The 16,315-nt window shown below is 41.7% G+C and overlaps 1 protein-coding gene across 3 annotated transcripts in view; it reads right to left on the minus strand.

The window, feature by feature from the left end:
• ULK4 (unc-51 like kinase 4) overlaps positions 1 to 16,315 on the minus strand; it is a 250,082-nt gene that overhangs the window by 228,231 nt on the left and 5,536 nt on the right. For all 3 annotated transcript variants that reach the window (XM_054729835.1, XM_054729834.1, XM_054729836.1), the window contains exons 4-13: positions 15,794 to 15,933; positions 12,258 to 12,420; positions 11,192 to 11,293; positions 10,310 to 10,393; positions 8,568 to 8,643; positions 5,898 to 5,990; positions 3,799 to 3,917; positions 3,573 to 3,642; positions 2,447 to 2,543; positions 1,945 to 2,049 (exon numbers count right to left, since the gene is read on the minus strand). In XM_054729835.1, coding sequence (XP_054585810.1) covers positions 1,945 to 2,049; positions 2,447 to 2,543; positions 3,573 to 3,642; positions 3,799 to 3,917; positions 5,898 to 5,990; positions 8,568 to 8,643; positions 10,310 to 10,393; positions 11,192 to 11,293; positions 12,258 to 12,420; positions 15,794 to 15,933 — 1,049 coding nt within the window. The remainder of the gene's footprint in view (positions 1 to 1,944; positions 2,050 to 2,446; positions 2,544 to 3,572; positions 3,643 to 3,798; positions 3,918 to 5,897; positions 5,991 to 8,567; positions 8,644 to 10,309; positions 10,394 to 11,191; positions 11,294 to 12,257; positions 12,421 to 15,793; positions 15,934 to 16,315) is intronic.

Below are 16,315 nucleotides of genomic sequence, written 5' to 3' on the forward strand. Positions count from 1 at the left end.
CAGAATCACAGACAAAACATCTCACGAGAGGAGTTGTTTTAAGCATCAGAGAAGGCCGCAAGCCCTTCAGGCTGATGTGGTCAGGACAGCGTTTATGAAGAGGTAGGAGGTGGACTGAGGACTTATGAATGGCCAGGACTTGAAGGTTGAATTCAAGACCACACGGCTCCAGGAAGCGGTGACAGCCTCAATAGAAAGGGCATGAGTCTGGAGCAGCTGGAGTCCTTCCTCTTGAGACTTTTAATTAAATATCCAACCGTCACATTTCTATGTCAGACTTCTCCAAAATCCATTGTGCATTTTTAAGGCCTTGGCTGGTAGTATTCTTGCCAGAAATAGACAACCTCCTTCTCATCAAGAGAAAGCCTTCGACAAACCTCCTGGTAAGTGGAGGGACATTCTACAAAACACCCGACCACTTCCAAGCGTCAAGGTAATGAAAAACAAGCAGAGGCGGGGGAATGACCGCAGGGCCGGGAAAGACAAGGACCGCCCGTAGGAGAGCAAGGAGACATGAACTGAAACGTGGGTCCCGGAACAGAAAAGGGACATCAGGGTCACAGCTGGCAAAATTCCCTGGGTCTGCTGACCACCCGGGGTCCTGCAGGATGTTAACTTTAGGAGAAACTGGGGAAAAGGTACATAGGAAGGAACTCTAATATTTTTTAACATTTTTTCTAGAAGTCTAAAATCAGTTCAAAATAAAAGCCTATAGTAAGAATGTTTAAAAAACAGCTAACATTTTCCAGAAACAACTAAACATGGTTATAAGATGAAATAAAAAAAGAGAGAGGTCGAAACCGGTTTGGCTCAGTGGATAGAGCATCAGTCTGCGGACTGAAGGGTCCCAGGTTCGATTCCGGTCAAGGGCATGTTCCTTGGTTGCGGGCACATCCCCGGTAGGGGGTGTGCAGGAGGCAGCTGGTCGATGTTTCTCTCTCATCGATGTTTCTAGCTCTCTGTCCCTCTCCCTTCCTTTCTGTAAAAAATCAATAAATTTATTTTTTTTAAAAAAACAGAATATGGTTTAAAAAAATTCACAAATTGTTCTAGAAGGTCCCCTGGGAAAATGCCCCATTACCCATTAAATTTGGCGTAATATCCAATTACTCTGCCAGATATCTAAACTCATAAAAAGAAGTCGCTCTGCTGTGAAAAGCGCTGGGTGATCTACATTAAACACTGTCCTTGTAGCAAATACCGGTAAGCACGCATCCGAGAACCCATTTACTCTAAACTATAGCAATGTTCCCCGATGAGGTGAGAGGAAGCTGTCACAGATTTACACAGAAAAAGACATTTTAAAAAATTCACATACAGAATAGATGGTGGAGGAATGTGTTAGAGACTGGGAATCAACAGAAAACAAAGGGACTGAGAAATGACATTTTTTCAAGGAAAGCACTCATCCCTAGTAACAGGGCATTACTTTCCAAAAGACATGAAGCAACAAGACTCCCCTGGGGTAGAAGTGCACCAAGAGTCCCCAAGCTCCCAGGGTCTGCCACCGCCCACCTGCGTCCTGATAACCTATGAGAGGGCGTGGTCCCTGGGATCGGCCCACGCCGCCACGCTGGTGAGCGGTGCTCACTGCCGCCTGCCTTCGTAACACCATCAACTAGACCATCTGGAGTGATCCACGTTACGCACGTGTTGAGAAAGGAAGGACTCGAGGTCTCAGGTCTGAGGTCGGAGTCAGCAGCCACTCCTGGGCCCGCTGGACTGATGGGAGGCAGGGTGGGTGCGGGGCAGGAAGAACACCGCCCAGGCAGGAAGGGGAGGGGGTTACAGACAGGGCGGGAGGTAGGCGTGCAGACGTGTGTGTGGTTCGAACGAAATCAAAGCAGACGACAAGAGGAACAGAAATGAAAACATCACCCAGACTTCAGTCCTCAGGGAAATGAAAAAACGCAGCCTTCGGGGGGGTGGGGTATCTCTCCGCACCTTCGGGTTGTCGATAATCGGCGTGACGACGAGTTCTGCGTCTGTGTAGATGAGCTCCCGCATCTGGGATTCCATGTCCTGCTGACTCAGGTGCGCACCTGTGGTCTGAAACAAGAACAAAAATTACTCTGTTTCTGTGCCTAATGGAGAGCTTTAAAAGACTGAACTAATAAGATGCTGAGCAAGGCCACCTATAATGTAGCTCAACTGATACTCAAACACTTGGACAGGGAGTCTCATTTGAACTTCGTATGGGTGAATTAGATGGGTGAATTACGTGGTATGTCAACGATAGCTCAATGAAGCTGTTATTTAAAAAAACAAACAAACTATAAAGCACCTCTCTCTTAAGTGTGCTTACTAGAAAAACCAATGATAAGGAAATGACTTAATTGTAAACTTTATAATCACGAACATAGTTCGGAAACCAACTTGCAATTATTCTTTAGAATCTCTATATCTCATGTAAAAAAAAAAAAAAAAACAATCCATCGCTACTCACCTTGGTCAAAGGAGGCGCCTTCTGCGGTGAACTCTGGGTCACATCCTCACCAGGACTTGACCCCACGGCAGTGCTGGTTCTCGGCGTAGGACGAGAACTGAAACACACACACCAGTGACCATTACTCACACGTCAGAAACCTTACCCTCCGTTTACTATGTGCTGGGGAAAATAAAAACACGTCTCCTAAAAAATGGCAGAATATGTTAATTCTTTGTGATCTCATCATATAAAAAAGACACTTAATCTTATCTATGGTTACATGACTATGATTTTTATAACTTTTTAAAGTAATTCCCTGGCTAATTTATTGTTTCTTTTGTTTACAGCTTCTATGCTCTATGCAGTATTTCCTGTTTTTACTGGAAACCTTACAACAGTGATTTTATTCTTCTTTAAATTGTCTGCTGGAGTAAGCAGGATTAACGTAATAAAATAAATCAGATATTCCACTAAGGACGAATAATAATCACCATTGTGCCCTGACCGGTTTGGCTCAGTGGATAGAGCGTCGGCCTGTGGACTGAGAGGTCCCAGGTTCGATTCCGGTCAAGGGCATGTACCTTGGTTGCAGGCTCATCCCCAGTAGGGGGTGTGCCGGAGGCAGCTGATCGATGTTTCTCTCTCGTCGATGTTTCTAACTCTATCCCTCTCCCTTCCTCTCTGTAAAAAAATCAATAAAATATATTTAATAATAATAATAATATTCACCATTTTATTTCAGAAAGTGTTCAGTATGGAAAGGTTTCTTGGTGCCTACCGAGTTATATGAAATCCACACCCACTTGTGATTACACCTCCCACACTTGTCAATGGCCTCCGTGCTCCCGATGGGCCACTCCATTCCCCGAATCTCTGATTTTGAGTTTTTCACATTTTAAGAAATTCACTCAGATCATCAGGGTCTTCTTTAGTAAATTCCTTCAAATTCCCAAATATCAGGATTCTCATTTCTCTTTCACTTCCTTATCTGTTTATCATTCATTAAACAAGTACTGGCTTAGCTCACAGGAAATGCCAGGGAGTATACAAAGTTTTTTTTAAAATCCAGGACAACAGATGCTAAAATAAGATGTACTTTCATTCCCCGGCCGGGGACCCCTCACTGCTCTGTCACTTTACCTACCTGAGAAGGAACATGGACTCGTTCAGTTGACCCCCAAGAGTATTCTTAGGCTGCAACTCAGCTGGATTCTCTGTGGCAGGAAAGGAGAACGTTAGCCATAAACGAACAAGTCCCATGAGCGGGGCATCCCGCAGACAGGGACTTAAAGAGAGAGACAACACGAATGTGGAGGGAACTCTCCGGACAGCATTCTCAGCAGCACACACAGGCTCAAAGGAAAGCCCACCTAGTCTCAGAGGGCGACTCGGCCGCTGCCCACTCCTCTCCCCTCTGGCTTGTCCGCTCGGAGGGCTCCTCACAAGCTCCTTGGCATCCTGTGACCCGGAACATTCCATCGTGTTTCTGCTGCGCAACAGGAGAAAGTCAACACAATCAAACTTACTTATGAGCTTTCTACATGGCTTTCTGGCTATCATTTCAAGAGGTTGGAAATGTAACTAAATTCCACGTGACATTGGGCAAAGCCATGGAGTGAGAAGAGGAGTCCTTTTATCGAGTAGTGAAAAAGCACCACTACAAGCGGGGCAGTGTATGAAGAAGTCTATACGCCTTATCCCAGAAAAGTAAATAGCAGCCGGCAGACTGGGGACAGAAACCAGGACTCCAAGTAGCCATGACCCAGCCGTGAGTTTCCCTACATCTTCCCCTCCTGGTGCGGCCCAACCTGGGCTCGGAGGCAGCGAGAGGACAGAGGAAGCCTGAGAGAAGCCCTCTATTTCTGTTCCAAGGACAGGAAAGGGGCCTCTTGGGTCAGAGCAGGGAAATCCCCTAGGTTTTCTTTTTCTCTTTCCGTTCTGTCCTGCCCCGGCCCCCAGCTAACCCTGCAGCAGCTGGTTGGGAACAGCAGCGGCATCTGGCCAGTGCCTAACACTCACAGAGAGGGTCATCCTCTGCTCTAACCAAAAAGCTATGGTCTCAGGCATGTGGGGCAAACCCTGGGGCTCCGCTCCCTTTCTCAGCTTCTCTCACTGTCCTCCAGCCACTTGACCACAAGCACATCCAGCAAGACAAAAACTATAATACACAATAACTTTACTGTGGGAATGCAAGGCTGGTTCAATATTTGAAAGCCAATTTATGAAAGAGTCCATAATGAGAATCTAAAGAAGAAAAACCAATGGTCACATTACCTAATACATAAAGGCTTTCAATAAAACTCAACGTTCATTCAAACTGAAAAAGGGCAGCTACAGAAACCTCCACCTCATCGTTCTTAATGGGGAAAGGCGCTTTCATCCTACAAGCAGAAGCCAGGCAAGGATGTCCGTCTCCATCACCCCTGCTTCAGTATCTTACTGGGGAAAAAGTCCTAGCAAGAGCAATGAGGCAGAAAAAAGAAATGAAAGGCAAGGAGGTTACAAAGGAAGATGACAAACTAAGGTGGGGGGTATTCTGAGACTTGCTGACACGGTGGACCAGAGCCCAATTTTCTGAAGAACCTAATACAATAGTGAGAGCGTAACTGAAGCTCACTGGATCAGAGAAACTCAAGTTTGGGAAAGACTTCAAATAGAATGCAGACTCCTCTATCCAATACAATGAACTTGGCAAGATTGAAATTAAGGATCAGACAACCATTTATCACACTGAGGTAAGGAGGGGGAAAAGTCAATTACCAGAACTTTTATTCAGCTACTTCTCACCTGTTCTTTTCCAAATACCATCAATTTTGTAAGTGTCCTGGGCTAAGAAGATTTTTATAATAAAAACAAAGTATATTAGTCAAGATGAGCTAGGTTATGCTGTGGTGACATACAACCCCTCAAATGCCAGGGGCTCAGAATCTCGTAACTGTCTCTTCCTCACGCGTAGACATGCAGGCTGATGGGAAAGATATGCTCATCGTGGGCACTAAAGACCCAGCCAGACAGCAACTCCGTTTTGACATTTTTCTTCCCAATTAACTCACCAGAAGTGCAGCAAATCACACAATGGCTTTCAAGTTTCTCTCCAGAAATAACACATGTCACTTCTGCTCACGTTCCATTAGCCAAAGCTAGTCACGTGGCTATACCTAACTGAAAAGGGGGAAATGAGATCCTACCCCATGCTTGCAAGATGGGAAGCCACTTGTAGATGGTAAACAGAACTAATAACTACCATACTAAATCAATGACTCGAGTTTAAACAACTGATCGGAAAATCCGCAAAATCAAGAACACAAAAATGTCATGACGAAACTCTTTCAACAACCCTTAAACAAATGCTTGATTTTTCTACTATGAAAGCACAGAAACTCTTGTCATTGATGCTGCATCATTAGAACAGTAATGCGTAGGCGTGTTTAGCATCCATGCCCCCCACACAAAGATAAGCTGATCCTACCTGATGCTGGAGTCCTCGATGCTTGAGTCCTGGTCTTTTCTGGTAAAAGCATCCTTCCAGAATGGATGCCGCAGCAGGCCTGCCCAAGTTAATCTGTATAAAACACAAATGTTAAAATTCTGTTAATATGATTTCCAGGGGGAAGTCCCAGGACATGTCCCAGTTATAGGAATCAGATTTTATCATTTATAAATGTCTCCATGTAAATGTACCTCTGAGATCACGCGATCCTTTACTCTTTCATTTCAGTAAGCAATTAAATTCTCTTACATAGCAACCGATAATTCAGAAATAATTCAGAAGCCTTAAATGGTACAGAATGAAAGAGTCTGACAACTAAGTATTGGGAGTCTCAGGTTCATATCCAGGGAGCTTGATGAAAACACTCCGGGTTCTCAAAACAGTCAATGAAGAAATCTATCAATAATTTAAAAATGTAAAGTAAATAGATCACATATTACCAACCTATTCTTCTGCCCCAAGAGAGGCTTGATTTTCTAGGGTAACCTGCCTGTTTTACACATTTCATTTGTGGAACTTCACTCTTATCACTTCATTCAGAAATAAACAAGAATAGCAACTTCATGACTATATATAGTCACATCTCTGTTTAGGTGCCAAAATGTTGTCTAGCTACATTAACTGTTGTCACCCACATTAGAGTAACTTTTGGCTATATCTAAAACCCAGACTCACTCTCAAAGCATTAAGTTTTACTACTAATAGATTATTATACCTCCAGGTATACTCATCAGACTCAGAAAGGTTAAACCTGACTGAAATTTTAAAACAAAAGAAGAAAATAGCTTATATTTAATTAATTTAATCATTCAACATTTCTGAATTGAAGTGAAAACTACTTTGATCAAAATTAAAACACTAATGATAAAGAGAAAGAATTTACAACTATGTATATAAAGGCTCTTAAAATTCACTCATGAAGAAATAAAATTGCCAATAGAATGGAATTTCTTTTCCATCCATAAGATTGGCAAAAGTGTGTAAGATCAGCAAAGCCCATGGGAGGTAACTGGTGGGTTAAGAGCTTCCTAGCGTTGCTGAGAGTGGAAACCATTTCGCACATGTTCCCCGAATGCAGCAAACGTATCACACTTTTTAATGCTCTTAGCGCTTGGCCAGCATTTATCCAAAAGAGATAACTGCCCAAGTGAACAACAAAACACACTCAAAGGCTATTTCCTGTAGCAGTGTGTATGGTATTCTAAGTCAAGACACACTCTCAGTGCTTATTGCCAGGACAGGTTATCATGTACACACGGCAGCCAGTCAAAAGGACTAAGCAGATATAGCCCAGCTGGCGTGACTCAGTGGTTGAGCATTGACCTATGAATCGGAAGGTCATGGTTTGATTCCAGGTCAGAGCACATGCCCAGATTGCAGACTTGATCCCCAGTAGGGGGTGTGCAGGAGGCAGCCAATCAATGATTCTCTCTCATCATTGATGTTTCTATCTCTTTCCCTCTCCTTTCCTCTCTGTAATCAGTAAAATATATATTTAAAAACGAAAAAAATGACTAAGCAGATACAGAGAGAAAAAAGTAGCTTATGGGGTGGTTCCATTTACGCAAAAAAGCATACAATACAGAGATATAATTAGGTGGAAATGTAGTTACAGCATCCTAAATAAAGTATGCTTATAGCCTATCAAAAGATGTCTGGAAGATTACCCACCAAAATAGCACTAATCCTAAAGGCATTCTGTTACAAGCATGGGAGGTTCATCCTAAAACCTACACAAGAACAGCTTTTCCTTCTGCCAGTTCTTTCTTACATTTATTTTTTTTAATATATTTTATTGATTTTTTTATAGAGAGGAAGGGAGAGGGATAGAAAGCTAGAAACATCGATGAGAGAGAAACATTGATCAGCTGCCTCTTGCACACCTCCCACTGGGGATATGCCCACAACCAATGTATGTGCCCTTGACCGGAATAGAACCTGGGACCTTTCAGTCCGCAGGCTGACGCTCTATCCACTGAGCCAAACCGGTTTCGGCCTCTCTTACATTTAATGAAGACAGAGAATGGAGTGTTTTATTTGCTATGTTAAATATACTCGTTATTTTACACTGAGGCAGAGACCCAAATACCTGCTTTACAACCGCACCCCCACTCCCTTTTCCCGCAGTTACCTAGGGGCAGAACCAGAACTAGGAACCAACTGCTCTTGACTCCCAGGCCAGGGAAACCCCCTCCCCACGCTGCAACACAGAAATTTCACACCGTGCAATTTTCCTGTCACTTGATGTCTCCAGGATGACAGGAGCATAAAAATATATCGCATTAAAATACCACTCAGTTAGTGTGATGACATCAACCATCGTGACAGTACCATCGCTAGTCCAACAGTCAAAGGGAGCTTAGCCTGAAGTCTACAATGGAAAGGACTAGGCTGCTTGGATTCAGGAGTCACAAGAGAATCCATCAGCTATTAGGCAACTGCTGAATACATTAAGAGAGAAAATGACTTAAAATTCCTCATCATTAAAAACACGGGCAAAGAAAAACCCTGGGTATAAACTCAGATTTCCTTTTTTAAAAAGCAGTTTGAACCCCACTGTGTGTATTAAGAACAGTGCTATTTCAGAAGTGCATAGAAGAAAGAACAGATCCCACTTGCCGTTCATATTACAATATCATCCATACAGACCTTTTCTGAGGATCCTTTTGAAGCAAACCATCCAGCAAATTCATAAAATCTGGAGACGCTTTAGGAAGAGAAGGATCTGCACACAAATTAAGTCCGAAAAAGGGGGGGGGAAAGTGATAAGGAGATGAATACGTATCCTACATCAACATTTAAAATAATGGCATTTTCAGCACATAAATTATTTTAAAGAGAACACTGAGTCTATTAATAACAATTAAACTTCCATTTAAATAGAGGGGAGAAGGGCACAAATTTTTTTAATATTTTTTTCCTATACTACAGAAAACTAAGTTTCGACCAACCTCTAAAATTACTTGATTATCTAACCCCAGTAAGGATTACCGGCCTGACAAACTCATACCCTTGTCTTCCACTAGTAATTATGCCCCATTTTCTGAGGCGTTATTATTAATCTGACTAATTTTGCTTTAATATACTATGATTAGAATACCTGTAATTCCTCTTTTCTTTATTTTTAGCAGGAAAAATAATAAGCATCACAACATTATGATATTGTCCAATTTTCTTAATCTCCAAGCTTTGCCTTTTTAAATTACAGATATATATATGTACATATATATATATATATATATATATACACACATATATAAATATATGTACATACACACACACACACACATACACACACACACACACACACACACACCATGGCCCAATTATCAGTAATGGTTAAAATAAGAAGCCATGAAGACAATGGCCAAGGACACCGCCAGCCACTGTCAGGCACTCTGGCCACCGTCTGATGAAGCACCGTACATAAGCGAGCGTGGGCCACCAGTGGTACCCTGACCAGGCCTTTGGCACCTCAATTCCCTGCATAAAAACCTTTAACTTACAGGAGAAAACAATAATATTGTACTGACAAGTCATCAGAAGAAATACGAATGACTGATTTCTACAAAAAATAAAATCAAGTTAATGAAAGAAAAAAATGCAGCATTTTGTTTTAAGAAATACAGACTATTTTCAAAATATCAAGAGTTTTGTTTTTTTCACCTAGGTGTGATTCTTGAAAAATTGAAAATATCCTATATTCCTATTTCTTCCATGAATGACTTCCGATTTTTTTTTCTCTTAAAAACTCCCAATATTATTTTTTGCAAAGTCCTGTTTTCGTTTATGTGGCTTAAGATACACTTTTCTGGTGGTGTAGAGCAAAGTGCTTTGTTATGTTTGCGCCTGCTTTTGTTTTTCTTTCCTTTCCTTAAAATTGTTAACAGTAGTTGGTTATATTAATCACAATTTATGTGCTTAAAATCCCAACACTTAAAATACTACAACTCTATCTCCTTCCAAAGGCTTTAACAACTTGTCAGGGCAGCATTCTGATCATCAAGGCAAGGGCTGAGAACACCCGATTCGTTACTATGCAAACACTAATCAGGAATAACCACAAAGGACATGCGTCCAAATTAGGTAAATGACACAGAGACAAAAAATTAAATAGAAGTCTGACTTCTCAATCTGTAAACCAGACATCTCTTGATTTAAGATGGCAAAGTCATGATTTTAAGTGAGGGAAACTACTACTTTTCCTTTCAGTATCTAAAAAAAAAAAAAAAAAAATGGCAAAGGGAACGCTAACATTTTTAAAAATATCAATTAGGGAACATTTATAAAATGTAAATTGGGAGGTTATGAGTCAATAAAATTAGACAACAAAAGTGCACTTGTAGACAGTGTAAAGTGTAAATTAACTGCATTTGTAACAAAAATCCTACCTTTCGGAATAGGTGGTGAAGGATCTTTATGAATAATCTTTTCAATTACTTCTGAAACACTTTCTGAGAAGAACGGAGGTTTTCCTGAAATTACATGAAAACTTGTCAATTAAATACGTTTGTCATCACCAATAATTCTAAAAAAAAACAACTGCAGATAGTTCAGCATTACACAATTTACAAATGCTTATCTAGCAATAACTAATTATTGAATATCTACTATATACCAGGCACACTGTCTATGTATTTTTATATTTCTATAATTCAAAACCTGTCACCCCAACCAATATACTAATTCACATATGATACCTACCAGGACCCATGGTTTACGTGGGCTACTGGACACATGGGAATAATTCAGTCACAGGTACCTTTGCAAGAATTTCTACTAATAAGCACAGCTCTTTAATAGTTAGACACATTTCAACATTCCAGATTATCGCGAAAAATACCTAAAGGTCAAAAAGGTCCTAGGGACCTGAATATGCCTCGACTCCAAGCACTCCAGCCAAAATCAGTGTAGACAGAAATTAGAAAAACCAGCCTTCTGCCCGGCTGGTGTGGCTCAGTAGTTGAGCATCGACCTATGAACCAGGTGGTCATGGTTCAATTCTCAGTCAGGGCACATGCCTGGGTTGTGGGCTCGATCCCCAGTGGGGGACATACAGGAGGCAGCCAATCGATGATTCTCTCTCATCATTTGATGTTTTTATCTCTCTCTCTCTCTTCCTCTCTGAAATCAATAAAAAATATACTTTTTAAAAATTAAGTTAAAATAATAACCAGCCTTTTCACATCTTAGAGGTGAAATGTTTACAAACTACAGATTTCACCTTTGTGTTTACCCAGCTGTGACTTGAAAACGAAGCAGAAAGTAATCACCTGAAAACATCTCATACAGCAGACAGCCCAAAGACCAGAGGTCGCTGGCGACGGAGAAGTCGGTGCCCGTCACGACTTCGGGTGCTGTGTATGTCAGCGACCCTAAAAAGAAAGTACAATCACAACTTGGTTAGGCGTTTGTCTTGTTCTCAACACAAACCCACCTGGGAGAGACCGGATGAGGTAAAAATAAGGAGGAGAATATGCATATGAACAAAACTTCATGCGCATTTCACATTTTTTAATGTTTCCTAATGTTAAGGTTCCATTTTACCAGGAGATGTAAAAATATAAACAGAGTTATTTCAAAAACCCAGCTAAGTCAGAGGTGTGGCACATACAGGCGTATTTATTCTCTTTTAAATTAACAATTTAAATAGTCAAAAGAAAAGCAGCTCTGGTTAGAATATCTTGGACAGGATGTGTTAAGTTACACAGCAGTAACACCCCACATCCCCCCTGAATTTACCGCAAAGCTTATTTACCATGCAAACCACAGTGCGGCCCAGGTCAACCCCTAGACACTCAAAGTGCTCAGACACTCAAAGACAGAGGCTCCGCCCCAGACGCCCCGCCCCCAGTCGCCCCCTCAGTCATCCAGGCAGAGACAGCACCCAGCACTGTACAGCTAACACCCCAGGACGCAGCTCACTGTCAAAACCACCTCCCAAGAGTGAACCCCTAAAAATCTTCCTTAATTGCAAATATCAACTGCTCAGCGATGTGGAACAAATAACTACTGAGCCACTAGCGTGTGCCAGGCACTGTGCCAAGTGCTGAGGACACAGCCAGGAGTGAGGCAAAACCCCCGCTGCTCATGTTCTGACGTGTGGTCAGTGGCATGTAGAGGAAAGGATAAGATCCGGGCTGTCAGGGGTTCCGGTGCCTACACAGTGTTAGATCCGCACGGAAAACTTTAGGCCGTCGACAAGGCCATCCCTGTATCCAGACTTCTCCTCGCCATTATTATTTTCCCTCCATTCTTTAAATAAAAGGTCAACATTATCCCCTAACATGACTTAGGTGGCCCACAACTAGAGTTAGGATCTAAAAACTCTCCACATACCTCGGATTCTACTTTTCATATTTTTCTTCAGTACATTTTCCCCACTATCACCTCCTCCTTCTTCCGTTGCCGTCAAAGCAAAGAAATCTTCCAAGTTTTCACCTTCCACTTTTGCCAGGCAAAAATTACTGAACTTCAACGTGCCGGGCCCTTCCAAGAGTATCTAACAGATTGAAAATGGACATGGTCAGCACCTGACTCCATTTACACTTCCCTCAGCACCTCATACTCTCACTAAAGCACTTTGAAGCGTTTCTTGCTTCATCACAACTTAGAAAATTAAATGCTTACATTTTTTAAAAAAAGAAGCTAAAGAGCCCTAGCCAGTTTGGCTCAGTGGATAGAGCGTCGGCCTGAGGACTGAAGGGTCCCAGGTTCAATTCCGGTCAAGGGCACATGCCCAGGTTGCGGACTTGATCCCCAGTAGGGGACCTGCAGGAGGCAGCTGATCAATGATTCTCTCTCATCATTGATGTTTCTCTCTCTCTCTCTCTCTCTCTCTCTCTCTCTTTCTCTCCCTCTCTTCCTTCCTCTCTGAAATCAATAAAAATATATTAGAAAAAAAATTTTAAAAAGCAGATAAAAATAAATCTAACATTTTAATAATGGAATCAAATATTAAGCTGTTCGTTCTCAGATGTATATAATGAACACATCACATAACCACAGAGGGAAACCTCGGGCTCTTAAGAGCAGTGTATATGGAACAATCTGTACGCTCCAATCCTGACAGCTGAGGGAGCATCTGAAAGCACACCTGTCAGGTGTTGTTTATAGAATGTATGGTTAAGACTAAGGTTCTGAAGTTAGAGACCTAACTTCAGGCAATCTGACCTGGAGAACTTACTTAGCCTTTCTAAACTCACTCTCTCCCCCCATAAAATGAAAAAAGTATACATAACTAACTCTGCAGACCACGGTAAGGAATAGCTGAGGTTACGCGTGCAAAGGGCTGTGGATAGTGACTGGCATGTGCTAAATGCTCACGTCTCTAATATAAGTTGTGACTAGAAGTTATCTGTGGAGTGTTGGGACCGTGCCAGGAACCAGTGTCCTGTTACTTTTAATTTTTTCTCCACGGCCACTAAAAATACTTATGGGAAGTTGCAACGCGTCAGCTGGCTTTTTGTTTTTAAAAACAATTTAAAGTTTGCCCTTAGCTTCTAATCAGAAATACTAAGGATGTCTGTTAAAAGTCCGCAGTGACTTTTAAACGTGTTTGAAGACCAGAAGCCCCGGAAGATTTGTTAAGAAGAACTACTAGTCCCTACTCCCAGAGTTTCTGATTCAACAGGTCCCGGGTGGGTCCAAGAACCCACATTTCCAATGAGTCCCAGGTAACACTGATGCTGCTGGTCCAGGGAACACACTTTGAGAACCAGTGGGAGGGGTCAGCAATTTTTTTTTTTTTAAGTTAGTAAAACCTTCAGACTTTGCAAGCCATAAGGTCTTTGTCCCGATTACTCAACTCTGTAGCCACCAACAATATAGAACTAAAAGGGTGTGGCTATGTTCCAATAAAACTTCACTTACAGGAACAGTCATCCTGCCCGGACTCTGCCAACCCCAGTTCTGGAATAAAAGTTACATTACAAGTCAGCCTGAACGTCCCAGATGATAAACAGCTGATACTAGACCTCATTAAACAACTACCACACGGGGGTTGGCACGCCTCAGCCCCTGGGCCAAATCCCAGCCAGCACCTGTTTCTGCACAGGCATGAGCTAAGAGTGGTTTTATATTTCTAAATGGTTGAAAAAAAAACTGCAATAAGATTAATATTTCTTGACATGTGAGAATTTTATAAAAGTCAAATGTCAATGTCCATGAATAAAGTTTTATTGAAACAAGCCACACCTGTGCATTTATATACTGCCTATGGCTGCTTTCAGGGCTGTAACCACAATTAAATGGCTGTAGACTTCAGGCAAGTATATGAATATTTCAAACAAGGATTTTTATCTGTTACGAGGAGCTTTACAGATTTTTTTAAGGTTTAATTATGCTCTCATACAGACGGCTTCTAATAATGTTTAACAAGGAAACATTCAACTTTCCATTTCATTGTGTACACATTAACAAAGGGACAGTAGCAACTCAGAGCCATAATCAGTACAATCCCTAAGAGTATGTACTTCTAAAGATACTAACTGATGCCTGATTGAGGGCACACTGTGCACCAAAAAGTGTCCTAGAAGCTTCTCCTAAATACAACAGGTAAGCCTTACACTTGCCCTGAAATTCCCATTTTTATATTAGAGACAAGGCAGAGAGGGGGGCGGAGGGAACTTGTCCAGGGCACAGGGCTCCTAAATGTCAGTGTCAACTGTGACCAGGAAACCTAGCAGGTTTCATGACAACTACACTGAAGCACACTTAGTTATGGATGATTAGCGTAACCAAAAAAGAAAATATATGATCCATAACAGACAAAAATGCCTTTATCAAACTAAAGTAATGGCTCATAATTGTGTACTATAAGAATTAAGAATTATTTCATAGAGCTATGGACCTCACCATTGACAATACAGATCAGCAGCAATAATAATTACTCACAGAGCTCTGAAAGGAGGGGAAACTCTGCATTCTACAAGGACTTCAATGGGTAGCTAACTAGGTAGCTAAAATAAAGTTTCCTTTTATTAAAAAACTAGTGGCCCGGTGCATGAATTCGTGCACACTGAAAGGAAATTAGAAGAAATATTTTAATATCGCTATTTGCCCTTTCTCCATAATAGAAGTGTCAACCAAATTCACAATCGACAATGACAGATGGAAACACACGTGTGCGAATGGTGCCAGTGAGTGCTTTATATGTATCGCACATGCGTGAATCAACTTAGCCTTTTATATACAGAGAGAGTAAACTTGTTTAATTAGACCTGTTTTTTTTTTTTATTTAGCTAAACTTTTCCAGCACCCCAACTTCTCTTTCAGGTAATTGTCAGCAACACAGCAGTAAATATCAGCACAAAGCAGATTATTATTGTAGATCACGCAGGGAGAACAAAAGGTAAAATATTTAACTGCAGTAGTGTTTGACTATATTCTGCGCAGTGAGAACACCTGAAGTCATTTTTAAGGTCCACCATTTCTTACTTCTTTTCAGTTGGGTCAAGTTTCTAAGCTTTCTAAATATCCGTTTCCTGGCTAATGAAAAGAAAATAGGATTCCACTGAGTCTCCTATCTACCTACTCCAGGACTTCTGTGAGGATCAAATGAGATGAGGCACAGGAAAATGCTTCAAAGACATTTGGTTAAAGTGTAAAATGTTTCCACCTGGCTATAAAACAAGTCAGGTTCCTGGGCTGAAGAAACCATAAGGAGGCTAGTTGCTAGGGAAAGGAAGCCAGGTGTTGCCATGTGATGTCATTACCTGGACTGACACTTAGCATATTAGCCTTTTATATATTTAGATGGTAACACAAAATTTCAAGATGTTCTATACCTAAAATTATATCTAAAAATAAACGTACCGTTGAGAAAGCACCGTCAATGCACAAGCAATTAGGAAATCAAAACATTGATGAATTACCTTCCCAGGAGAAAGGTCACAAAAGAGAATGCCAAGTTGATGAAGATGATGCAATCCAGTAATCAGGTCAATCCCAAAGCCTCTCACAACATCTTCCGGGAGGTTTTCATCTTGAGCAATGACCATTTCTAAGGAACCACCTGCAAGTTGATTAAAATCACCCATTTTAGCCCCCCAGCATTACACGGTGCCTCCAGCAGGTTCCATGGAGGGAGACACTGAGCATGAAAAAAATGATCAAATCAGGACCCGTGGACAGCCTAGCAGGGGAAGCACACCTGTGAGTGAGCACCATGGACAAGCACCCTATCAGACTATCAGAAACCTGTGTCCTCACTCCAGGCCAGCTCAGGGGACCGACTGCTCAGTCTGCATGGCTGGTCAGTGAAGAGGTGGGTGCGATGCAGGAAGTGATATCACCCTGGTGCTGTGATGTCTCACTCTAGCTCCTTTGGGAAAGGAATGGCTGCAAAACTTTGTGGGAAACACTAATGCAAACAGTGCATTTAAATCACATTACAC

The sequence above is a fragment of the Eptesicus fuscus genome, chromosome 18 (genome assembly GCF_027574615.1).
Source record: "Eptesicus fuscus isolate TK198812 chromosome 18, DD_ASM_mEF_20220401, whole genome shotgun sequence".
NCBI lineage: Eukaryota > Metazoa > Chordata > Mammalia > Chiroptera > Vespertilionidae > Eptesicus > Eptesicus fuscus.